The 27,444-nt window shown below is 40.6% G+C and overlaps 1 protein-coding gene across 2 annotated transcripts in view; it reads left to right on the forward strand.

Moving 5' to 3' along the window:
- Positions 1–25,367, forward strand: part of MYO5B (myosin VB) — a 350,195-nt gene extending 324,828 nt beyond the window's left edge. For both annotated transcript variants that reach the window (XM_030566990.1, XM_030566991.1), the window contains 9 exons: positions 709–802; positions 4,482–4,625; positions 7,423–7,574; positions 9,082–9,171; positions 11,281–11,431; positions 12,669–12,954; positions 14,043–14,217; positions 16,410–16,490; positions 19,664–25,367. In XM_030566990.1, coding sequence (XP_030422850.1) covers positions 709–802; positions 4,482–4,625; positions 7,423–7,574; positions 9,082–9,171; positions 11,281–11,431; positions 12,669–12,954; positions 14,043–14,217; positions 16,410–16,490; positions 19,664–19,816 — 1,326 coding nt within the window. In that variant the 3' untranslated portion in view covers positions 19,817–25,367. The remainder of the gene's footprint in view (positions 1–708; positions 803–4,481; positions 4,626–7,422; positions 7,575–9,081; positions 9,172–11,280; positions 11,432–12,668; positions 12,955–14,042; positions 14,218–16,409; positions 16,491–19,663) is intronic.
- Positions 25,368–27,444: the final 2,077 nt, after the last annotated feature.

Raw genomic sequence — 27,444 nt, forward strand, 5'->3', positions numbered from 1 at the left:
GCATCAGGCCCTAACACCATAAATTTTGGATCAGAAGGTCACTGCTAGGGAGAGAAGAAAGATGTTCTTTAAAATAACATCTTGTAGGAAACCGTTTGAAAGCTGCCATTTTCTCCCTCTCTCTCACCAGTGTGCAGGAGAAACTTGACAGCACGCTTTCTCTACTTTTCCATGGAAAGAAGGAGCTCAAGTTACATGATTGATTGGTCTGACACTGACTGAAATGGCCTCTGCAAAGACCAATCAATATGTTTTTTTTTTAAACACTGGATGTGCGTAGATGGGCTAATTTTTTAAACCTTTCAGTACTTTGGAATAAACAAGCTTTCTGCAGGCAGGGGTGTACAGGTGCCATTCTGACCCTCTTCTTCCAGGCTCCCTGGTGACTGGGTGATTCCTGGCCACAGGAATTCTGCAGATAGTAATGGACATGACAAGTCTGAAAGGCAGATGTTTTCTTATCTGGGCTGCAGAAATTAACCCTGTAGTGCTGCACATTTTCAGGGATCCAGATCACAGTACAAATACAATGGAGAGAAGTAAAGCACTGTCCTCCGGGAAGCTTTGCAGAATGTTGCATTTGCACACACCTTTTAACACGCTTCAATACAGCATATATGTACTTCTCATTGTCTTTGTGTCCAAGAGGGCTGGGTCCTGATCAGCCAGTGGGGCAATTTCTTAAATACCCTTTTTCCTAACTTTCAGGATCTCAAAGAGTTACTAGAAAAACTAGAAAAGAATGAGAAGAAGCTGAAGAAACAGCTAAAGATTTACATGAAGAAGGTCCAGGATTTTGAAGGTAATTCTGGTTTTGTTACCTTCTCTGGGGAGATGGGATTCTGTTACTCTAGACTCAGTCTAGGTCCCTGTGTTTTGTTCTATGGCTTTATGTCTCCACCTCCAACGCCACAGAGAAGCATGTAGGTGTCCCAGGGACACCCTGAGGATCACTGCACATGTCATTCCCAGAAGCTTTTCCTCCCACTTCCAATACATGCCTCATGCCTGTCAGTTCTCTCCTGTAGAAACAATGTGCATGACTCTCACTTCACTGTTCCTAACAGTATCTGGGCCTTGAAGTTCCTGCATTCAGTGTGTTTGTGCTCTGTTTTCTTGGAGGTGTTACCCCCACGGTCATATAATCAGAACCTGGCGCCTTAGCTGTGCTTGAATGTAAAATGCACATGCAAAATGGATAGCTGCTTGAGTCAATCAAAGCTTGTTTTCACCAGTACCTATTTTAAGTGAGCACTTACTTGTCTTGCACCTAAGCTTTTTTGGACATATCTCCGATTCCAAGTTCTGAATGTTGCTTGAGCATTTGGTATATCTCCTTTTTAAAAATTGTCTTGGGGACAGATTCATCCCTGGTTTAACTCTATTGACTTCAACAGAGCCAGGCAAAACAAGTGACTTTGTTGGAAATAAGGAAATCTTAGGACCTGGCCTTGATTTGGGTCCTTTTCTCTTCTCCGATGTATGCCAGGTCACAGTAATGCCCTGAATGCTCGTGTCCAAAGAAATGTCACTTTAGGCCTATTGGGTGTATAACAGTTAGACCCCTTGCCTCATCTGAGAGAGAGGGAGAGGAGCTGTCCAGGCCTCCACAAGCTTCTAAATGCATCTAGCAGGTTGAATCCCTTCATCCTGATGCTCTTATTCTGTTTTTCTCCTGAGGATTCCTGACCCATTGAACTTGCAGCCCCAGAGACTGTGGAACAAGGAGTTTAGAGATCACAACCCATCACATTGCTGCTGTTATACTGGACTTCTTAAACATGCACCTGGGTTTTTTTTTTTAATTTCTTTAGGCCTCAAGAATCACCTAGCATGGTCTTTCCATTTAATCCTCATTGTTTCTCTATAGCACTCTAAAGGCTTGTCTAGATGAACAGTGAGTCTGCAGCTAACTGTGGTGTAAATCTACAGTGTGCTGTACACTAACTGTCCATGTGGACCTTGCAACTGCCTACTAGAAGTTCCCTAGTGTGCTGTGACATACTCTGCTTTGAAGCGGGAGGATGTCAAAGAACATGAGGGAATTTATAGTGTGCAAATGGAGGGTCCACGTGGATAGTTAGTGTGCAGCTTGCTGGTGCATGGTAGATTTACACACCACACACTAGCTGTTCATCTAGACAAGCCATTAGATGTAGCTTAGGTTTCCTTGGCCATCCTTCTTTCACCTTTCAGGATGGCTTTCCTTGGATTATCCTCTTATTGGTATGCAGGTTTTCTATAGTATTGAAGCATAACTAGGAAATAGCACCATCCTCTTATGTAGTTCATCTTCCATATTTCAGATGTCTTAACAATGAGCTTGCTTCCTTTTCGTCCCCTAGCCCCTTCTTTGGGACCTTTGTTTAGTGTTCTTAAGGCACTTTCTTCATTACTATTACACTGCCTGTTCAGCTACGTGTTTCAATGACATTCTTTCCTATGTATGCAGGCCTATCCTCAAAAGGCATGCAGGCATTCAGGACCAGATGCCAGCCCGCATATTCCATAGCAACATTTGGAATTTGGAGTCAGTGCTATGACCGTCGCAAAAGTATTTGCCTAGAGCCATCGTCATAGACTTTTTTTAGGCTCTTTCTTCTTTGATCTCATTCAGAATTATGTCTCCTTTACTAAATGTAATTAAAAGTTAACACTTTTGTCAGATACTCCTCATCTTTTTCCTTTGTCATCCTGCAAACTAGTCACCAGTTTCTCCTCCAAGTAATTTAGGAGTTCAATGCAGGTCATTGTATAGGTTTTCTTTCGCAAAGCTTCATTCTTCATGGAGGTGGCCTGGCTTCAGAGCAAGAGGGAGGAGTCAAACTTCTTGGCGTGCGTATAATAGGCATAACAAATGGAGACACTGTTCTGCAGCTGCCACAAAGCTCTCTGTTGTCCAGTGAGTCTCTATGATCTCTCTAATTATAATTCTTCTATATTCTATTTTGGTACGATACTCTGTTTGGGCAGGGGATGAGCCCAGCAGCTTTCTGTAGTGGAACAGCTGGACACAGGTGAAATGTATGCTTTGCTCTTCAGATGGATGTGCACAGGAACTTCTACTTCAGCTCCAATGGCTAAATTCTGTGTCATTCCACCTTACCATATGGTTGAAATCCTTGAGTTCAATGGACTGAGATCTGGACTGGTGTGAAAGAACAGAATTGTGTTCCACATTTTTAACCTCCCCCACCCCACCCCAAGTCATGCTTAGGGCACTTTTGAACCTTAGTCTCAGTTACCGTTATGATAAAAAAAAAAAAAAATTCAGTCAGTCACCTCATCCATCCTCAATATGTGGCCCTAAACCAAAGGTTGGAGATAATTGGGAAGTTATTTCCCAAATTATGCTGAAATCTTTCAATTGTCCTCAGTGGACGTTGTCAGTCCCTGTATGGTCAGTCTCTTCCAAAGATCCTGGATCTTGCCATCTCCCTTAATTTGTTGATGTGGATCATCTTAAACTTGATAAATCATCCACAGAATTGAGGCGAGAATGGATGTTCAGCTCTTACCAGAAGGCATTTACCTGGCATATTTGGTACATGCTGTGGGTTTTGAAATGGTCCTTTTAATGACTCTAAGTGGGCCTTGTTCTTTTAATGCAGTGTATATTGTGGCCCATGTAATGTTTTAGAAGGAAACTTCACCTACTCTTAAGTAAGTGACTGATACGGGGATTAAAGATATTTAGAAAGGTTGTTGAAAAGTGCCCCATGTTTGATGAGAAAATATGGGGACAAGATATCTATATGGCATAGAAACTATTTATCTTCCTCAGTGGATACAGTGATAAACTCTAGTGCTCTGATTTTATGAACTGATTTCAGAAAACTAGACATTAAGTGAAATTAAGCTGAATAAACAGGGAGTTTCACAGTAGTACAGCTGGAGCAGATGGCTTTTGTCACTGTAATTTACATGCATCCAACTGACATTTACCATTACTTGCATTAGGCCATCATGATTTTCCATTTGATTAAAATTGTATGTAGGTACAATACTCAACAGCGTGAGTATTTAATTTTGTTGTGCATTCTGCCACAAGGTATGTTGATTAGGCGTATTTTCCCAAAGCCTGGCTTTTGTTAGTGTTAGTAATACGTTCATAAGATTCCAGTAAGGTCACCATCTTCTGAATATTGTCCAATGAACCTTACATTTATTAAAGAAACTAATGTTTGTAGTTTTTTTAGGCCTTATATTGCACCCTTTACTTTATCAATGAGAGTTCTGCCCGAATGAGGAGTTCAAGTTATGGTTCTGGTCCTTTATCTGTCTATCTTAAGCAGCTAATATTCTAACAAACTCATGTCACTCATTCACACAGGGCTAATCCAAAGCCCATTAAAGTCAAAGGAAAGACACAAAGGACTTCAACAGACTTTGGCTCAGACCTGTAATGCATAGTTATCATGGAGGTACTGTGCTCAGCTATTCATTCAGCCATCTTCAAAGTTGTCTCTTTCTCATCATAGCGACCCAAACTACAGCACAGACAGAGAGGAGGCGACATGAGCTTACCAGGCAAGTCACTGTTCAACGGAAGGAAAAAGATTTCCAGGGAATGTTGGAATATTACAAGGAAGATGAGCCACTTCTCATCCGAAACCTCATTACAGGTTAGGACCTTATTTGCCTCTCCTTCCATTTCCCTCTCCCATTTCCTTCTAAACCATTAAAATATGAAATACTAACCCCATTTATTTTTGTATGACTCCAGGATATTAAGTGTTCAGTATTGAACCATTCAAATGAGTTTGTTTGCTTCATTTCAAGATTTAACATAGTTTGATATTTGTAAAACCTCTCTAAATTGTGCATATTAAAGGCATGTGGTACTCAGCTACCTAGCTAAGACCTTGATTCAGCAAACTATTTAAAAATGTGCCTAAGTGCTTTGCAGAATAAGAATGGATTTAAACTCATGTTTAAAGTTAAGTGTGTGTTTAAGTGCTTTATTGAATAGGGCATAAATTCTCAGCTAGCTTTTTCTTTTTTCCTTAGATTAAATTGTCTAAAGTCCATAATTGCAAAGAAAAGAATGGAACGTGTGTTTTACTGATTAAACTGTCTTTTTTCAGACTTAAAAATTTGTTTTCAGGTTAATAGCAATGGGGTCCTGTACCTGATTCTCCAATCATTCCTGGAAAGCAAGTGCTGGAATGTTTCTTTCATTTAGCGTTTTGTTAGGGTAAACGAGCACAGTTATTTCTGACGTGCACAGATATAGGACTGGGTAAGCAGTGAATAAACCAACGCTGAGTCCTCGCTTGGGTTTATATTCTATATTAATAGCTTATGTGTGCATGTCCTTGTAAGCAGATGGAGGGGAAGGGGAAGGATAAGGATGGAGGTTCCTCCCACTTTGAATTTACAAATTTGAAGCTTCTCAATGTAATTTGTAAAGGGAACCTGTAACTTTCATTTTATGAATCCAAAAATTAGAAGATAATAAAGACTCAATGAAATGTGATTGTTCTGGAAGAGAGGATTTTTTTCCTCCAAATTAGCAAAGTAAATCTGGTGTCCTGGACTTGGTAGCCCCTGTTTGAACCTCTTCAGCGCTGTACCCCATATCTTCACACATCTAGCACACTTTTGGTACCATGTAAATAGTAGCATATTAGAAATGGGTTTGACAGCACATAAATGCTGCTCCTCATTTGTGAAGAGTTCCGTTATATTTGAGAACGGGCGGCACAGGCAGTGCCAGGGGAAATCTCTCAAACTGTTTCAAGAATTTTATAAAAAATGGGTTTTAGAGGGTTTTTGTTTTTGTTTTTTTTAAATCAGTGTTGGGGATAATCACTTCAAACTGCCCAGCAAACCCCTGAGGGACTGGTAAATAGCCACACTTCTGATTGTCTTCCAACAAATAGTAACCAGCATCTGTGACTCATAGGGTGACCAGATGTCCCAATTTTATAGGGGCTTTTTTTTAATATAGGCTCCTATTACCCCCCACCCCTTGTCTGGATTTTTCACACTTGCTGTCTGGTCACTCTAGTGACACATGACTTGAGATTCCCCTGGCCCAGAAGTCTGGAACTATTTCTAGGTGAAGCCCAGCACCATATGTGTTTGCTTATAACTGTGAGTGTCCAGAGTCCCCTGCGCGAGGTGCTCAGAACCTTGCAGCATTGAGCCCCGAAAGAGAGAATGAAAAACAAAAGTAGTGAGTGTTTTGATCAGATCAAGAACCTCCTTTATCCAACTCTCTCATGTAAGCTGCCGTCCTCGTGTTTTCTCTTCCCGCTTATAGTGTGCTTTAAATTCAGTGCTGTTTACTTAGTGTTCTAAAATGGTATGGACAGAATTCATGCCTTCATAGGAAATTCATTGACTTCAGTGGAGTTACACCAGCGATAAATTCACTTCCAATTTGTCTCATTCTTTTGTTGTTGTTAGATGTAATTCTTACTCAAGGATGACAATGCACTGGAAATGCTAAAATGAAGCTGTAATTCCTTAAGTGGGCAATAATTGTCAACCTTACACCCCGGGGTGGCTCCAGGCACCAGCAAGCCAAGCGCATGCCTGGAGCGGCAAACCACGGAGGGCGCTCTTCCGGTCGCTGTGAGGGCGGCAAGCAGGTTGCCTTCGGCAGCATGCCTGCGGAGGGTCCGCTGGTCCCGCGGCTTCGGCGGACCTCCCGCAGGCGTGCCGCCAAATCCGCGGGACCAGGGACTCCCTCAGGCAAGCCTCCGAAGGCAGCCTGCCTGCCGTGCTTGGGGCGGCAAAATACCTAGAGCCGCCCCTGCTTACACCATGATGGGTTGACACATGGAAAAGGGATATTACAATACAGACTTTCAACCTCTTGTAGGCCTGTGGAACAGAAAATTTTGTCATCTAAGCCATTCTGAGGTCTCTGCAATATGTACCTTCTGAGCACTACTTATGCTGAAGGCTTTGGTTGGAGCCACTGCTGGCACGTGCACCGCCATCCAATACTCAGATTTTTGTCACACTTGCCTCACTTTGCATTAGTGTTTATGATTTCTGTTATCACACCTGCACATAATGAAACTCTACAAAAAGTAAATGAAGAATGGTACCAAATCACAGCAGTTACTTTTAAAGTTCCTCCTCTTCGGGCAATCCCTGCTTTCACATTAAATATTTAGTAAATTGCACCACGCACTGTACTGATTCAGCATGTTGATGAAGAGTAGATTGAGCAGATGATATTTCTGGAGTGGTTTTTGTACACGACAGCGGGGCAGCTTGTATGAAGTATTTTCAATAAGTTCAGGAATTTCTCAGAGATGAGCCTAAGTTGCAATGTTCGGTACTGATCTTTCCCAGATATGTGGGTTGTTGGTTTTCACACATCTCTACTGTTTCTGATTCTCCTGCTCAGCTAACAAAAGTTAGGTTGTAAGAAGACTCCCTTTTGTTTTGTTTCACTTCTAGATCTCAAACCGCAGACAGTTTCTGCCACAGTTCCATGTCTTCCTGCTTACATCCTCTACATGTGCATCAGGCATGCAGATTACATCAATGACGACCAGAAAGTGCACTCCTTACTCACCTCCACCATAAACGGCATTAAGAAAGTATTAAAGGTATGTCGTCTTTGTATTAAAATGAGCTCTGAGGCTGCATGTGATGTAACACTCTAGTTCTGAGGTTGAAGTAGGTACTAAAGATGTCTCATTTTTTAGATTCAGATGGCAATCATGCAAATATTCAACAAACTCGTGCCCTGAGTATAATATTGACACAATATTACCATTGATTATTGCTGTTTGTTTTGCTCTGGAATTCTCTTTTAAAGTCAACTAAATATAGATAATAAAACTGTCCCAGTACATGTGGATTTTAAAAATCATCGAAGAGTTAAATGCAAATTACTTTTCTACAGATAGGAGAGATGCTTGGATTTTGCTTCTGAATTGAGAACAGGGGAGATTGGCTCGTTTCTGTACCTGTGCTACAACCTAACGTGCTGGTCACATATAGCTTTAATGTCCGTGACACTCCAGACCAAAACAGACTCTGATTTATAACCGTTTATCCCAATCTCTTTCAACTAGGCCCTGCTTCATTTCAAGCAAAGACAAAGTATGAAATTTCTGCAGTGGGATGAATCATTAAAGGTCCAGCACAAGCAGGGCCATCTCATCCTAATTAACATTTAATTCTTAGCCAAAGAATTTTCCAGGATTTAGCTGAACTACAGTAAAGAACTACAAAAATGGAATTATTAATTATATTGAGTACTTCTGCCATGCTTTTCATTTCCAAATTGCTGTACTAACATGAATTGCTATTTCACCTGCCTCGTAAGGGGGATGGTTTTCTATCCATTTTATACATGGGAAAACAGAGGCACAGAGAGGTTGTGATTTGCCTGATGCCAGCGAGTGAGTCATTGTCAAACTAGGATTGGAATTTAAAATTATTGGCGACTGTGCACGTGTTCAATCCATTAGGCCACACAGTGGTGCCTCTCCACTTGGTTTGTAGGTTAAGGAAGCTCTTTGTGAAACAGAATGCTCACATTCAGAGTGAGGCCCTAGGGCATGTCAGATATAATACAGTAGCAATATAGGTTAAACTTATGCTCAGTGCCACATCTCTTGATGTCTCACATAGCTATTAGATCATCAAATCCAGTGTCCTGTTTCTGTCAGTGGCCTATATCTCATGCTTCAGAGAATGGCAAAACAAACTAACACAATGCATCTAACCAATGAACAGTGTCGTACGTGTTGGTGGAGAATCCTTCCTAATCCATGCAGGTGATTTGTTCGTGCCTTGAAGCATGTGATTTGATTAGCTAATATTACTATATGGGCCACGTTCTGCTTTGTGCTGCACTGTTGCAAATTCAGAGCAACTTCAGTGACTCAAAGGGAATTACTCTGGAGTTACACTGTTGTAATTAAGAGCAGAATTTAGTAGCAGCCATGGTAACAGAGATTTCATGCAGGAATGAAAATAGCATGCCATTCATTGCATGTGTTGTACACAGAGTTATAGTTCTGCTATTAGAACGATCACCTTGTCCAAATAGACCAGTTTCATATGCCAAAGAGGAATCTCACCTGTTAATTTTGCTCTTCACAGAAACACAATGATGACTTTCAGATGACGTCATTTTGGCTGGCTAACACCTGTCGCCTCTTACATTGTCTAAAGCAGTACAGCGGGGATACGGTGAGACATTCATGTAAAGAACAGAGCTTCAGAAAAACTTTCACCCAGTTTTGAAATCTTTTGTTCATTCCACTTAAGTGCTCATCTCCAGGCACCCCACTAGGATGTTAAACTATCAATAACCATGCTGAAATGGTAAAAAAGCTTTGAGAGATTGTTACAACAAGGGCCCAAGTCTCTGCTCACTGACTCTGGTGTCACTCAGGAATGGCTCCTGTGAAGTTCGTAGAGGAATACTGGTGTAAAACTTGTTTCAGTGGAATATCAGACCCTTAGTTTAAAACAGGGGTTTGCAACGTTTCAGAAGTGGTGTGCCGAGTCTTCATTTATTCACTCTAATTTAAGGTTTCACGTGCCAGTAATATACTTTAACGTTTTTAGAAGGTCTCTTTCTCTGAGTCTATAATACATAACTAAACTACTGTTGTATGTAAAGTAAATAAGGTTTTTAAAATGTTTAAGAAGCTTCATCTAAAATTAAATTAAAATGCAGAGTCCCCCGGACCAGTGGCCAGGACCCGGGTAGTGTGAGTGCCACTGAAAATCAACTCTTGTGCCGCCTTCGGCACACGTGCCAGAGGTTGCCTACCCCTGGTTTAAAACTTTTCCCTCTAGTTATAGCAATGTTCAAAGATCAAACTCACAATTAGGATCCCGCACCTGTTCTGTCATTAAAAAAGTCTTCTCTCGGGTCCAGTACTGAGAGCCCTCCCGTTGACTTCAGTGCAGTCAGTTGGCAGGATTGGGCCCTTCATTAAGATGATTTTTAAACAGGAAAAAAAGGGTTTAAATCTTTTTTCTGAAAGTTATTGCTTTTTCTTAAATTGTGCTCAATTAGTTCTGAACTTCTGAGGTGCATGAGATCAAAAACTGCTGATCATAACATAGAGATGCTTGTGTAGTTCCCGTCTAATTCACTCTCGATTTGTGTTAAACATAGCCCGCTGTAACGCTTCAAAGTATACAGGCAAGAATAACGTTTCCTTGGAATCAAATTATCTGTCAAGATTCTGTAGATTCTAATGTGGGAGACACTGTATAGCCAGTAATTTGTATACAGTATAAAAGGAATTGTGTGGGTAAGGCCTGGTCAGTAACAGTGGTTTGTGCTTCTGTATGCCCTCTGCTGTCTCTATAGCAGTACTGCATTTAACAAAAACAATGAGGAGTCCTTACCGCACCTTACAGACTAACAAATTTATTTGGGCATAACCTTTCGTGGGCTAAAACCCACTTCATCAGATGCATCAAGTGGAAAATACAGGAGCAGGTATAAATACACAGCACATGAAAAAATGGGAATTGCCTTACCAAGTGTCAGTTTAACAAGATAATTCAATTAACAGGAAAAATTACTTTTGTAGTGGTAATGAGAGGCCCATTTCAAACAGTTGACAAGAAGACTCGAATAACAGTAGGGGGAAATTAGCATGGGGAAAATTACATTTTGTAATGACCCAACCACTCCCAATCTTTATTCAGGCCTAATTTGATGGTGTCCAGTTTGCCAATTAATTCCAGTTCTGCAGGGGAATTCTCAGATTGTTTATTAAAAGCAGAGCTGAAAACTTTGGAGACACCTTCAAAAAATCAAGTTTTTTAGTGTATAACTCGTAAGTTAACCAGGAGGTCAAAATATTTTATTATCATGCAAATATTTCCATTCTTACAAAGAAGTTTTAACTTTAAGATTAAAATATGTGGCTCCTGGCGGCTCTGAATAAGTATGTGCTCATGCTATAACAAATGGGTAGCTTAGTGTTTAATAGGGAACTGAAACGGTCATTTTCAATTCAATGGGAAACATGCTTTATCTTTTAATTAACTGGAATTCCTTTCCGCTTGCTGAAATTAAAATGAAGCTGATTACGTAATGATACTTCATTTTAAAAAAATCTAATAATTTATGAATAAGCTGTTGAATAATCGTAGGTGATTTTTGAGTCTTGATCTTTTCTTCAACTTTTAAGACCAAAATCTACAGTATGTAGTATTCTGGGAACATTACACTTTCATTTATTTTTACAGGCTTTTATGCAGTGATGTCAGTGGACTGTTATTAGGTGGAATAACAGAACGGGGGGGTTTGGTCTCTTTTTTTGTTTTTAGGGTTTTATGACACAAAATACTGCTAAGCAGAATGAGCACTGTCTTAAGAACTTTGACCTCACGGAGTACCGGCAGGTTTTAAGTGACCTCTCCATTCAGATCTATCAGCAGCTCTTTAAGATAGCAGAAGGCATGTTGCAACCAATGATAGGTATGTGTGGGATATTTATATTCTGTGAAGGTGTATATGAGACCTTTGCTCTGTGTTAACAACACTTCTCCCCACCCAAACGAAAGCATGTAGCAGCATAAAACAGATAACAGTTTAAGAAATATATCCCTACTGCTCTGGAGAAGGCTACTGTGATTGGTGGCTTTATTTATCAAGTTCATGGATGAGACAGTGCTTGAACTGAAGGGAAAGTCAATGGGATTTTCCCAGTGATGGAATAGTTTATCTTCCTCCTCCTTTTGGGAATTGGTAGTGCCAAGAAGTGGAGCTATGGCATTGTTTCTAATCCCACAGTCCTCCATTCCAGGCACTGACATGGATATGAAGTTTGTGTGCAACTGTAGAACCAAAAATCTCAGTCATGAGAGAAGGGACGTCTTCAAAAAAAACTGTTCTGCTTTACAAGGGTGCATCAGAATAACAAGAGAGAAAATACCTTTGTCACTTTGTCCATCTTCCTGCCAGTGAAGGACTGCTCCCTTCAACAATATATATTCTCTAGCTATGAGGTTTCCACCACTTCCCTTGGGAGACCTTTAGGAAATGTTTACACTATGTTCTTCTAAAACTGTTATCACACCCCTCATACCTATACCTGCCTGTACCGTGCTATACCATCTCAGCGTGTGCAGCCTTTTGCTCCTTGGAGAGACGTGTCATATCCCTCCATTAATCGTTACTTAGCCAATGGATACAGATTTATTTCTTCTAATCTTCTTTCCCAGCCACTTAATCACTTTAAATGTAGACTTGATTAAGGCTACAGGTTGAGACTAAAAGGAGAGTTTATTATAGCTCTGGGCAAAGGTATTTGTAATTTTCACAGTATGTTAAGTTCTTCTCCTTAACATTAATACATAGGACTTTTCACCTTCAAATTACTTTATAGCTATTGACTAATTAATCTTCCCAACTGAAGTACACTGCCAAAGTAAGTACAGTAAGTTAAAGTGGTTATCCCCATTTACAGATGTTAATGACTCTCCCCAAACCACAGAAGGAATCTGTGGCAGAGCTGGGATTAAAAACTGATTGTTCCTGGATCCCAGTCATTTCCTCATACCGTTAGGCCATAATAGTGTCTTGTTTTGTAGAATGTAGCATACTACATAACATTAAGCACAGATTACAGGTAATGTAACAAATCACTCCTGGTGATTTATAGGGAAATGTAGGCCTTGTCCCCATTCCTTTCTGAAATTTCCGCCCCCCCCAGTGTCTGCAATGTTGGAAAGCGAGAGTATCCAGGGTCTGTCAGGCGTGAAGCCAATGGGCTACAGGAATCGATCATCCAGCATGGTAGATGGTGACAACTCTTACAGTTTAGACGCAGTCATTCGCCAACTGAATACGTTTCACAGCATCATGTGTGACCAGGGCCTGGACCCGGAGATTATTCAGCAAGTCTTCAAGCAGCTCTTCTATATGATCAATGCAGTAACGCTGAACAACCTCCTGCTGAGAAAAGATGTCTGTTCGTGGAGCACTGGTATGCAGCTCAGGTAGGACAGTGATGGGAAGGCACCTGCTTATGTACAGGCAACTTGTTAATTTTGTACACTGGGGAAGGTAGTAGACTAAATATTCCAGCAGAAATAAGGAGGGAATTGTATAGGACTAGCAAAGCTGTGTCAAATAAAACAAGGAATGCATCAGAAACCCCAAAAGTCCAGGAATAAAAGCAGGAAGGAAGGAGCAGAATATAAAGTGAATTCCAATTGCATAATAACTGCAACAGATTGTTCACTCTGTGTTTCAGATTTAAATGCTCATTGCAGTGCCTATCTGTACTGCAGAATCACAGATATTTCTAACGTGCCCACCATAGTAATATCTGAGGCTATTAGGTTCATGCAGACAGATCTGTGAGCCTGTGCATATATCCCTGTTGACTTCAGATGGGCTCCATGCAGGCGCAAGGGTCTGTCCACATGGATCTGATTACAGAATCAGGGTCCAGGTGCCTAGTATCTATCTTAACAGGTATTTAATTTGCTGTGATTATGGGAATTCCAGAGAGTATTTAGTTTCAAAGGTATTTAGATTCCTAGTGGGATTTTCAAAAGCACTTAAGCAGGTTAACTAACTCACATTGAGATCAGTGGAAGTTGGTGCCAGGGCCGGTGCAACCCATTAGGCGACCTAGGCAGTCGCCTAGGGCATTAACATTTTGGAGGTGGCATTTCGGGGGCGGAACCTTCTGCCGCCTCTGTCAGGGGCAGCATTTTGGGGGCAGGACCTTCCACCACCTCCGGCAGCAAAAAACCTGGCGGCGCTCCTGTAGGTGCCTAACTTGCTCTTAGGTACTTTTCAAAATCATACCAGCCACCTAAATACCTTTGAAAATCTCGCTGTTTATGGCCTTCTCCCTTTACACAGCTAAATAAAATCTAGCCTGTAACTTTATGAATATTCTCCTGTGGTTTGTGGAGTCCAGGAGTTTGTACTGGTTCTCAAGACCACTTAATCAGTATGTATCACACATCTGCATAAAAAACTCCACTTGTTCCAGCAATGCAATGTTTCTTGAACTAGTAAATAAGCCCTCAGAAGGAAACTTTCAGCTGACATCTTACTTGTGTGGGGCCAGGTATAACATAAGCCAGCTGGAGGAATGGTTGCGTGGGAAGAATTTGCAACAGAGTGGAGCAGCAGAGACAGTGGAGCCCCTGATCCAGGCAGCACAACTGCTTCAGCTCAAAAAGAAAACTTCAGAAGATGCTGAGGCTATCTGTTCCTTATGTACATCCCTCTCTACGCAGCAGGTAAGAGACTGGAGAACATGTTTGCTATGGGTGAGTTCTTTCCAATGTAGTAAGGATGCTTTAGGACATGGTGCTCCTCAAGTGTCGCATGCTGGATGGGACATATCCTTTTTGAGTAATTTTCTGGTCACATCCTGCCCTCCCAGCTGCTGCTGCTGCCAAGAAACTAGCTGCCAAGCTTTCTAATTCTCCTGACAGGTAATCTCTACATTCGCTGTGCAGGGTAGGATCAGCTGTGGATAATGCACACATATCTCTGAGTCAGCTGTCCCCACTTCAAATTTCTCTTCCTCCTTTAGTCATGGCTTTGGGGCCCAGCTGTGACTTCCCTGGATGGTGATGCCACCTCCTCCGCTTCCAGCTTTAGATAAGGACCATCCCACCTGCTTCAGGAACGTACACAACCCAGGCAGCTACAATGGGAGAAAACACTTGTGGGGCGATCCTCATAACTACTGTTTTGCTGAATAGTCAGTGATACTTCTTTTAAATGCAATAGGTTTTCTGTAAAACTGTAAGAAAACCATCCTATTTTGAGCAGTGGGGATGTCTTACGTAATAACAAGAATCTTCTACAAATCTGTAGCAATGGTGCCTCAGAATTGATTTACTGTTGGCCTGTGTGCTGCCTTCCAGCTTTGCCTTTGGCAGACAATGAACAAACCATTTGCCAGTAAGTGTTACAGGCCTCCAGAATAAAAGCTGAGTTTCTTTTGGACCAAACTTCACAAGAACATTACAAAGAAGTGTAGTTAATGGGAAGGGAAGGAAGGAAGGAGTAGAGCAGAAAGCTGTGCCTCTGGGGCATTCATTACAAAACGGGAGAGAGAAAAGGTGAGATCTCCCACATCATCCCTTCTGTGTACAGGCCAGTCTCTCCCACTGCAGCGTGTAGCAGTCAAGACGCATGCTACAACATGGAATGTTCTTTTACAATGTAGAACATTCTTTTAGGGACTGATGTTTATAGCTGAGCTTTCAGATGATGTCATTGTTTTTCAGTCCTAGTAGCAGAATGCTTGTGCTGTCACAACTGGGCTAAGTAATCCATCATCTGTGCAGTCTCCCTCATACAACCAATGAAACACTTGTAAGCAAACTAGCTGTAGAATAAGGATGGCAATTGGTTGAGTAACCTCTGATATCACAATGATCTAGAATTCGTGGCACAGTGATGCATCCCTTGCTGCCACATGGGTGTAATTAGTTAAGTCAAAATGGCTGAGAACATAAAAATCGACCTGCAACAGACTGTGAATCCCAGTGATGATTTAGCCTGGTAATAATCTGAACAAAAAGAGTTCTCAACCATGCTTGTAACTGTTTGTATTGCTTCACACTGACTCAGACATTCAGAGTGACAATACTAGAATGATATTATATAGAACGTTTCACAGTGCCACTGTTTTTGGTAGGGGCATCAGTAGACCATGAAAGCCAGGGTCCTATTCCCTCCACCACCGTCTGTGCAGCCTTTGGAATTAACGTTTGTCCTCCACAGAAGCTGAGTGGAATGGGTGGGTGGGTAGAGGGGGTTGAGGGCCGTGAATGAGGAGCTGCAGCAGGATTGGGCTAAAATCAGAAAGGGTGTGGCTGAAGTGGCAGCAGGAGCATGAAGGAGGGAGCAAGTTGCCTATCCAGAGACTTCCTGGATCCTAATGCCAATGTGGTGCAACCTTGCAGGTGTCCCCATCACAAACCCACCTGTAGGTTGCCACCCACCAGTTGGCAAAGTATTGTTCTAAAAAATGGACTTGACAGATATGTGAGGATATAACATGCACCAGGAAGGGAACAAGGGAGCACAAGAAATTAGAAATATGCTTGCACCATTAGTCAGGTTGCTCACCCACAGGTGGTTTAATGACATTCAAAGAAATGTCGTAGACACTCATCTCTTATTTTCTACATACAGGTTTTTCTATTAGTCTTCATTCAGTTCTGTTCAGCTTTTTTGAGATTCTGAGTATTTACACTAAGTTTAAGATGGTTAGTCCACAAACTTCTCTAATGATATGAAGAAGCACTCCCAGCATTCCTCAATTTACACACTTTATCTGTCTCCTATATGGAGACCAATGCAAAATTCTACAAAAGTGACATTGTCAAGAAACTGGGTAGCAGCGCTTCATGCCATTGAAAAGTTCAGCTGCTACTGGCCATCTAAAACCCTGTTGTTTTGTTTCCAACAGATTGTAAAAATATTAAATCTCTATACTCCTGTTAATGAGTTTGAAGAACGTGTGACAGTAGCCTTCATACGAAACATTCAGGTAAGTTAAATGGCCATAAAATGGAGACAAACACCAACAGTGAAAGTTCTTATGTAAAATGGAGACCAGCAACTGTGAAAATTCAAAGAGAAAATGGCATTGATTTAGCATTAAAGTTCCATCTCACTTCTCTCTCTGCTTTTAACACATGAAGGTTCAGTGCTTGTAATCAAAGGTTCTCTGATTGTTAAAGGGACACCATCAGCCTACTGAAGCCTTCACGTATACATCCTCAAATAGTAATATCTTACTGTTCTACAAAACTTCTCTTTTTAAAAGGGAAAGAAGCATACCATGTCCAACTGAAGTAACAAGAGGCAGTTCATGAGTGATAAATATATGCTGCCTAATCAGAATTGGCCAGACTGTAATGGTCAGTGCTTCTACCTTTGCGTCACGGGATTGTTCCTGACCACAAAAGGCTAGGCGGTATACAAACGTGAAGTTAAAATAGTTTAGATTCAATACGCAAAGTAACTGTACATTTAACAGATAGCTAGACTGGGGATTATTGGTATCTAATCCTTAGAATTACTCTTCAGGTTTTAGTTTTAGTATATTACTTTAATTGGTTTCATATTAGTTGTACATGTACATAACAGGGCATAACATCAAGTTATTCAAATTCACTCACACTTTATTGTAAAACAAAGACAAAACAAGATTGGGTAATTTTAGAGAAACCCTCAACAGGAAACAAGAAAAATATTGTATTGTAAATTACATCTGCAATATGGACCTTTTTTTTGTTGGTCTTAATGTTCTGGGTAAAATAACACATGTACGCAAAATAGCTGCTCTTGCCCCATCATGCTGCTTTCTCTGATAAGATTTCCATTTTCCAGTCAGATATGCTATAAAAATTATTATCCAGTTCTGAGTTCCGTTTACCTCACAATTCATTTCTAATAAATCAAATGTTCCACAGTGTACAGGAGCAAATGAACAGAAGGAAATGATGCTTAAATCAGTGTATGATACAAGACGCTCTCAACTTTGCTTTCTTTGAATATTTTATGATCTTGCAAAGATTCCAGGAACCTCCATCAAAGCCAGAAAGCATTTTTAATCTGCTTTAATATACTGATAAAAATGAGTAATAATTCTTTACATGCACGTAGAACGCTTCATTTTAAAGGATCCCAAGTCATTTAATAAATTACATCCTGAGCTCTGGTCACTTCTATGTAGGTACTTACATGGCCCTTATCAGTAGAGCTGGGCGAATAATTATTTATCAGGTCACCGGCAGTTCCAAAAAACAAATTAAATTTGAGTCTGTTCAAATTTTTCAATTCACCAAAGTTTTTCAAAGTCTGTTTTGGGTTGAAGGAAACATTGTTTCCAGATACCTTTAAAAGGAGGAAGTAGGGGTGATGGTGCCACCTCCCTTAGAAGCATTAACCTAGTAGTTAGGGCACTCTCCTGGGATGTGGGGGAGAGACATTCAGTTCCCTCCTAATACTGATATGGAGAAGTGATTTGAACTTGGGTGCCCCACATTGCAGAAGAGTGCCCTAACCACTTGGCTGCATAATCATTCTCACTCTCTTTGTCCCAACCTCCAATGACTAATTAGTTATACAAAGTGGAACCACTTCAACAGTAGAGACTGAGAAAGACCCACTCCAGACTATTCAATAGTCTCAGGAGTAAGGGAACTTTTCTGCTGTATGTGAGCTCCAAGTTTAAATCCCTTCTTCAGATCAGATAGAGGGGGCAATTGAACCTGACTCCTATTCCATATCTTAGGTGAGAGCGCAGAGCTACACTTTACAAGGCAGGCACTACCACTGTCTCATCCTCCAGCCATGTTGTGAATAGTATCTCAATCCAGAAAACAAAGATTTTGGCTGAAACTATTCAGCAATTTCATGTCAAATTTGCAATGTTTTGGTTTACTATTCACCAAAAATAAAAAAAATTGTCCAGTTCTACTTATCGGTATAGTATCTGGGCACTCAAGTGTTCATTTTCTCAATGAGACTAGTTCTGCAAGTAAGGCAAGTAGGATACAGGAATGTAGGACATCACTGAAATGCAGCCACTTGTGAAATGGAAGAGAGCAATCAACTGCCACCCAGCATGCTTGAATATCAAAAAGAGAAAGTAGGAAAATAGTAGCTAGTGTTTAACATTCTTCTCAGTCCTGTTGATGTGCTGGATAAAGGACAAGCATATTGCTGGTAGTGTATGCTGCTACTCAAGAGAGTCGTATTCACTCTCTCACTCCTGGAGTTGAATGGGCAGCACTTTCCATCACTTCGTGGGAAGTTACAACTTGTGTTGCTCTGCTGCAAACTCCCTGGCTACTTATGCAGCATCATGGATGCATCTCCAGGGGGGAGGCCTGTTCACTGCTTGAAGGAAGATCACTGCAAAACACTGTGGAGGAGAAAGCAGGAGGAATTATTGGAAAAGAAATATTGGGTGGGTAACAAAATTCTGTATTGCCAGTGCTGACTTCTGATGACAGAAAAGAGAATGGGACAAAATCTGGCCAGTGTAGGGGAAGTGGCATAACTGTCCCCAAGGACGCACAAAAACATACTGGAAAAGAAGCAAATTTATTATTAGGGACTGCGTACAGGATCATACATTCAATACCCCCAGCCCCGTAATTCCCAGCTCTGGAATGTTCCTCTTTGGCGCCTGCCAGAGTGGGTCTAGCCAAACCAGAATACGGAGTATATTTCTGCCCATGCTTTTTGACTGGCCACAGTGCTATGCCTAGCACCTGCCAGGATTTAAGCTTATGTTGATAACATTTCAATTACTTGGTGTATCTTTATTCCGTCTCCCCTAATCATAAAAAGTGCTGGTTAGTTTGTCATCTCTCTAAATCCTGTATCCTACATCACTCAGAAATTCCATTTGGTCAGGCTCCAGAGAGATGTGTTTGAAACTTGATATTCCTAAACATCAATATTGTATGTTGATTGGGGCAGGGATCACTCCATCTTCTATACTTGTCCAGCATGCTGTGCTCAAAGAATACATTTTCCCCCTTGGGATGAAACTAGAGCACATTTTTCCTGTATCCTTAGATCCTATACACACTATCTTTCTTCAGACCTTTTATTGTGTTAAGTGTTGCAAATGCAAATTAAAAAAAGCAATGATTGAGATGAAAAACACACTAACCTTTTATTTTTTCTACACAAACCTCATAGGCAAATTTGCAAGAGCGAAATGACCCTCCCCAGCTGCTGTTAGACTACAAATATATGTTCCCAGTTTTGTTTCCGTTCAGCCCATCCTCCATAACCATGGACTCTATTCACATCCCTGCTTCTCTCAACTTGGAATTTCTCAATGAAGTCTGAAGAAAATGTCTTCAAACCGGTCCCCCTTCACCAGAGAACTCAAGCAAAAAAAAAAAAAAGCAAAGATCTTTTTGATGTGGACCAAACAAGATTATGGAAGAACCAATACACAGTAATCAGTTAGTGCTAAACTTTATACTACAATAAGACACTGATCTTGTATGTGATTTTTTTTTTGTAACTTGCAGCTCAAAATAAGAATACTTGAAATACAGAATTTTTTTATTGCTTGATTTCATGTTGAAATAGTGCAAAGCCTATAACAGAGTCTCCAACAGATATGAACAGCAAACACTGGGAGATGGTTAATTTGGTCTTCATAAGGGGCTATGAAGAAACTCCAGATAAAAATCAAAGTCAAAACACTGCCTTCAGAAAAATGATGGCATCGATAAGTTGGTTTGAACATATTAATGCATTTCTATGCAGAGAGACAATTTCACATTTCTTCCTGTTGCTAGTCACTATATCACAATGGTCAGTTCAGAAATATAAGTTGCAAAATGTGCGAATAAGTGTTCATCACATAGGTTACGGTGACAGACTGAAAACTACGCTTGTTTTCACCAAGGTGGATTTTATTTGTCAGGAATTCTGACTTCCTGAAAGTCACCACTGCTCTCCAAACTTCATCCAATACGCCTTTATTTCTGTGCATGCTGCAGAGATGTGGCTAGAGGTGGTCATTTGCACTTTCTCTTGCCCACAAAATTGTGGTGATGGCCTCAAAGCTTTCTGATGCAATAATCCAGTAGGTGAGGGGCAGTAGTCTATCTCCCCCCAGCCATACTGGAAACTTGCATTCTAAAATCCACTCCTGGCTTTACCCTATGCTTTTAGGAGTTAAGATACTGCCACATCCAGTAAAGACAAAGATGCTCCACGAGTTTTTAATACCTTACATAATTATGGAGGGCAGTAGCTGTTTCCGTGGGCTGATATAGCCAGTACCAGAATCCATGTAACAAAACTAGACCTACACCCAGGGCTGTCCCTTGGAGGGTTTCAGGCTGGGACATAGGCACCGAGTTTCTAATCTGTCCAGGGTTGCTCCGTCCCCACTCCACTCCTTCCCCCTACTGCCTATTCCTGCCCCGCCTCTTCCCTGCCCAGTTTCACTCCTCTCCCCTCCCCCACAGCACCTCCTGACGCCGTGAAATAACTGATCCACGGCAGGGGCAGGTGCTGATCTGTGTGCAGGTGGTGCTGCGGGGGGGGGAAGGTTCTGGCAGGGGGGCTGCCAGTGGCTGCTGCTTGCCTCATTACCCACGCCTGCCTGCCGCTCAACCTCCCCCTTTGCCCTCTGACCCTGCCTCACCTCCCTACCCGCCTCCTCATGATTTTATGGAAGCATGGGGCCAGGGCGGTTGCCCCAATTCACCATACCCAAGGGACGGCTCTACCTACACCATTCTATAAGTTATGGCATTTTTCATGTGTGTGTATAACACATGTAAACCCAATTTAGTTAAATGAAGTTCCTGATCCTGCTCACATTGGGTGAAATCCTAGCCCTAATTAAGTCAGTGGAAAAACTCCAATTGACTTAGAGAGGGTCAGAATTTTACCCATTGAATTCAGTATCAATACTTCTTTTGACCAGTGGTGCAGCTTCAGGGCCTAAGCTAACAAACAAAAGGAATACTAGCAATAATTTGTTTAATTCACAGTGTTTTAAAGCAAAAGAGAATGGGCAAGAAGTTGAATGACTAAGTCCATGTCTATACTAGCACTTATGTCGGCAAAACTTTTGTCACTGAGAGGTGTGAAAAAGACCTCCAAGCAACATAAAGTTTGCTGGCATAAGCGCTCGTGTGCACGGCGCTATATTGGGAAGGAGACGCTCTCCTGCTGACATAGCTATGGCCACTCACTGAGCTGGTTTTATTATATTGACAGGTGAGTGCTCTCCTGTTGGCATAACACAGCTAAGTAAGTGCTCTGACAGCAGCACAGCTGTATCAAAAATGTTAAGTGTAGACATGGCCCAGCTCAGAAATCCTAAAACTGTATTTTGATAACCCAAAGCACTTTAACAGAACATAAAGTCAACAATAATCTTAAATTCCTATCAGAATAATGAATTAAAAACTGTCAAATACAAGAAGTTATCAGATAAAATCATTTGAATTGTGATCCAATAGGATTTTTTTGAAATCCTTATTAATATAAAAAGTTCCCTCTTCCTCACTATTCAGGAATTAAAATGGGTCTGCTATTCCCAAAGCATTTATTGACCATTCTCAGTACTTGCCAGAATCTATTTAATTCCCAGTAGTCATAGGAAATGGTCTCCTCACTAGAAGAAAATGGCATCTAAAGGTAGACAGTGCCATATAACAGCAATGATTGTATTAATTTGTGATGGGGCATGTTTACAAATTATGACCTTTGCAGCTTTAAGGTCACAACACTTTTTGCAGTTCTAACTTTCCAGGCTGCAAAATGCAATGGGGAGATTTGTCACTTGTAAAGGCCCAGTCTTCTGCAAATCATGAACATGTAGGCCTGTTCACCTCCATAATGGTCCTGCCTAAGAAAATCTTGATTTCTTTGCATTTACTGCTATGGTTCTTATAGTGTCTCAGCAGTTCCATGATGACAAAGTGCTTTTTAGAAAAACCTATCTACATTTTTCAGACTATTTTTGTTGCTGTAAATCATCTCCAAATAGCAAATTTATGATAAGGTATCCAATTATCCCAGAACATGAGACACACACTACACCCCAAACACAACATACCATGGTCACCTTTTAGACAAGGAGTGTGTCCTGATTTAGACATTATGTATATAATCTGTGTATATACACATACTATAATAGTCCTGTATATGTATATTGCTATAAAAAGCAAACGTTAAAGAAATGAGTGCTAGTAAGAGTTATATTGGACTATGTCTACAGTAAAAGTACCTGCGCTCAAACAAAAGACTATGGTTTAGCATAGCTATTACCAGTGAAGGATATAAATAAGCCAATTTACAATGGAGGAGGAACCTTTTCCTAGAACCAGTGCCCATAATAGAGTATAGCAGAACATTTATTGCCAGCACTACCTCCAAACTACACTCCTTGATCATTTGCATCTCATGTATGTATTCAGTAATGCCTTCATTTTTCTCCCATTTACAGTAGGAATCATACCACATGTTGGCTGCGGCTCAGAAAGCCTGCTTTCTTGCTCTTCTCAGTGTCAAATGCCTGTCTAAAGTAGTATATTTTATTATAGCTACCTCTTCGGCTACAATATTTCTTCAAAGCATATGTTAAATTTTTCAGTGCATTTTATTTTTCAATTAAATCCTATGTTTCTCCTGCCGTGAACCCATCTTCACACTAAAGAAAAATAATCTAAAGCAAAACTTAGTCCCATGAGACACAGATGCTATCCTCACAACTCATCTTATGCCAGCAGTTTCCTCTCAGGCTCTTTGGGTCTCTACCTCTCTCTAATGTTGTGAATTATTCACTGTACGACTCCACCAGGATTCACCAAACTTAATGCTTATCAATCAGACTAAATTAAAGGGAGCTGCAAAATCCTCTTCCACAATGGTCTTGTTACTAATCACAGGTGTAAAATGTGGTTAATGTTCTTCAAAGAGATAATGGTATTTCACTGGGAGCTGTAAGGAACTTAATTTATATGTATTATAAAAAGAATCTCTTACAAACCATTAGTATTGAAATAGATAGGAACTGGGTATTTAATGTTTTGATGTGTAATAATTTAACTTATCCACTAAGCGGCATTTGGAAAAGGATTCTGCAGAAAATATCTTTAATGTACCTGACCTTTTCTGTTAGCAATTTTTAAAATATCTGGTTTAATTCAGTTGTATTATCATGCTCAAATAGGCCTTTTTCCCTCAAAAATCTGCAATGTCTTTACATTAAAATTCAAAAATGTTAAATGTAAAAGCACGGCTTTTGGAAAACTTTGCTTTTCAGATTTGTTTTAAGTATTGATGACTAAGATGAGTACTTTCCCACTGTGTACCTTTAGCTGTTACTAAGATCACTGTGACTTCTCAATGTTTCTCTGAAAAAAGTGTTAAGCTGTGGGAAAATTTTAATGTCATATCATAAAGTCTGTAGATTCATAAGTTCGCTTATACAGCATTACATTACACTGAGAAGGTTTGCAAAAATGTTTTTAATCTCATCACATTTTTTTCCATGCATTCTGTTTCTAAGGGAATGATTGGGACTAGCCCCCTAATCTCCATGGAAATGTAAACTGTATGTAATATAAAAATAATCAACACTGACTATAACCATAAACTTGACTTCATGCATGCATTCTCTGCTGTGTAGTCCGTGTTCAAGACACTTCCACAACATCCAGGACATAACTTCCAATTTTTATTTTAGTTTGAAACTGGCTTCAGTTTCTTTTCAATTATATTTTTGTAGCCGTTCCTGTTGATCTTTCACAGCTACTGTAAATTTACACTAAGAGTTTGGGGAAAGGAACATCATCCATCAAAGCTCAAAACTGAATTGTGCAACCTTTGCTTGTGCAAAAAATTCCTCACTCAATTACATCATTGAATCCACTGGAATTAATCATAAATGAGAATTTCTCACCTGAGCAAGGATAGCAAGATTGTATATATAGATCCTGCAACCACACACATAAATAACTTTTGTGAGTAGTCCCATTGTAGTCAATAGACCTGATTCTCCACTCTATTAGCTGTAAGACCAATAATAACAGTGGAGAATCAAACCCAATCTGACTGATCACGTGAGTAAAATTACTCACATGTGTAAGTGTTCACAAGATTTCACCCTCAATTTGTACAGCCCAAGTGAACTGCAAAAGGTTTAAGTGACATTAATGATAAAACACTTGTAATACTAGGTCATATTTCTTTCCCACTCAGCCTATTGTCTGACTATGTAAACTTATTCTTGTCAGATTAAAACTGTTGCGGACAGTGTTGCAGAAGTAACATTTCTTAACTGCACTTTAATGTGCCAACATAATTAAAGTATATTACATGAACCTCCATAAACCTTCTCTTCCAACCTTATTGAATTACATATAGTACAACCATAACTGACAATTATTTTCTTTCTGAAATTATAGCAGAGTAAACGTTAAAGGGAAACAATTTGGAAAATATTTTTCCCTTCAGGAGTATAGAATTTATTTTTTAATAACTGCAAATGTCAGAAAATAGATCTTGAAACAAAACTGAAATTTAAACAAACTGTCCAAAAATGTGCTGCGATAACAGTCCAAGTCCTATTTTTTGTGTGAAGTCTCATTACCTTAATGAGCAGAAGGTTCAGCTGTTCTGAAGGAGTCTGAATGATATTCGGGGGGGTGAACCCTGGAATGTAGATGAAATGCTACTGCTGATAAAATATTTTTCCATTTTGAACAAATCTGTAAACGACACCTTTGTTTATAGGAAAATGCTTGTAATAGTTACTGTAATATTCAGCTGTGGATAAAAATTTGTGAAATAAATACTTTTGAATAAATTAAATTGTGACTTTTTGGACAAAACTGAAAATGTAATATTATTTTGCATTTCAACAATAGCTTTCATCTTAAACATGAAAATGATCAATCCTGGAAGGCTTTTACTTATGACTATGAGCATCTAAGGGTCTGCTCCAAAGCCCAATGAAATTAATGGAAATGACTTCAATAGGGTTTGAGTGCTGTACACTACTAACGAACATGTTAAGAACTGCCTGGTACTGAGCCTCAGTACTTTCCTGTAAAGTATCATCATCTTTAACCGAGGGAACAGATAAAGCACAGAGAGATTAAGTGACTTACCCAAGACATTCAAGTCAGTGCTGGGAATAGAATCCAGGTGCATGTCACTCAGCACGACGTTTTAACCACAAAACTCAACCTTCCTCTTCTCTTCAGAACATTGTTCCTATCAGAAATTTGCCTGGAAAGGTAACATGAGCCATGTGTGTACTGAGTCATTTCTATCCGTTGTGGTGGTAGGCCCAATTAGATAGCACAGGTGTAGGTAAGGGCAGAATTTGGCCTAGTATAATTAAGAAGGAAGAGGAAGTTACTCACCTGGTATAGTCCGTCCTGCCTGCGCACACACTACTCCCCACCTGCCATGAGGCTAGCCAGCATGCGTGGGCATTTCTTCCTCAGTTCCGACTCTACTGTAGAGTCAACAAGTGGAACTCCGAAGTAGAGGGCAAGAGGGAGGATCGTGGAGCACCCACAGAGAGACACATGTCAAAGAATATTGTTACTGCACAAGGTGAGTAACAACTTCGAGTAGTAGTGTCCCTATTGGAGCTCCAGTGTAGGTGATTCCTGAGCAGTACTCACTGCTGGAGGCTGGGACTTTGGAGTCGAGTCTGATACAAATGATAGTGCAGAGGCCCCGAATTGGGCATCTGAAGCCAAATCACTCAGAATGACATAGGCATCTGCAAATACCTTCCCAGACACTATGTAGTTGCTCTGCATCCCTCTGATACAAGGATACCCTTAGAGAAGGCATTTGATGAGAAGACCAACTTTGTAGAATGCGTGAGTATCGAAGATGGGGGTATTACCCCCTTATAATTGGTCGCAGAGTTTAATACAGTTGGAGACCAACTTGAAGAGCCTCTGAGCTGAGATCACTGCATCTTTTGACCTTTACACAACTCAAAGGAAGAGCCTTATAGATTTCCGGAAGGCTTTTATCCTGTCTAAGTATAAGGCCAAAGCTCTCCTCACATCGAGCGTATGGAGGATGGCCTCTCTGTTATCTGTATGAGGTTTTGGATAGAATGTTGGGAGTTGAATGAGTTGATTCATGTGAAATGCAGAAGTTATTTTGAGAGTGAACTTTGGGTGCAGCCTGAGTGTGACCTCTGGGAAGAACACCGTAAAAGGGGGATGTACCTCAGTCTCCCCTATCCTTCTGGCTGAAGTGATGGTGATGAGGAATGCTGTCTTCCTGGAAAGGTGAGTTAACAAGCAAGTTCATGGGTTCAAATGGTGGTCTATTCAGGCCCTTTAACATTAGGTTGAGGTCCCATTGCAGAGTGAGGGCCTGGGGTTGTGGGAAGAAATTTGCTATACATTTCAGAAACCTCTTCATAGCTGGGTGAGAAAAGATTGAGTAGCCTTCTACCTTCTGGCTACAATTGCTGTCATGTTAACCTTCAGCAAGCTAATAGAACATAACATAAGAATGACCGTACCGGGTCAGACCAAAGGTCCATCTAGCCGACAGTGGCGAATGCCAGGTGTCCCAGAGGGAGTGAATCTAACAGGCAATGATCAAGTGATCTCTCTCCTGCCATCCATCTCCATCCTCTGATGAACAGAGGCTAGGGACACCATTCTTTACCCTTCCCGGCTAATAGCCATTTATGGACTTAGCCACCATGAATTTATCCAGTTCCCTTTTAAACATTGTTATAGTCCCAGCCCTCACAACCTCCTCAGGTAAGGAGTTCCACAAGTTGACTGTGCACTGTGTGAAGAACTTCCTTTTATTTGTTTTAAACCTGCTGCCTATTAATTTCATTTGGTGACCCCTAGTTCTTGTATTATGGGAATAAGTAAATAACTTTTCCTTATCCACTTTCTCAACATCACTCATGATTTTATATACCTCTATCATATCCCCCCTTA

Source organism: Gopherus evgoodei, chromosome 6 (genome assembly GCF_007399415.2).
Source record: "Gopherus evgoodei ecotype Sinaloan lineage chromosome 6, rGopEvg1_v1.p, whole genome shotgun sequence".
NCBI lineage: Eukaryota > Metazoa > Chordata > Testudines > Testudinidae > Gopherus > Gopherus evgoodei.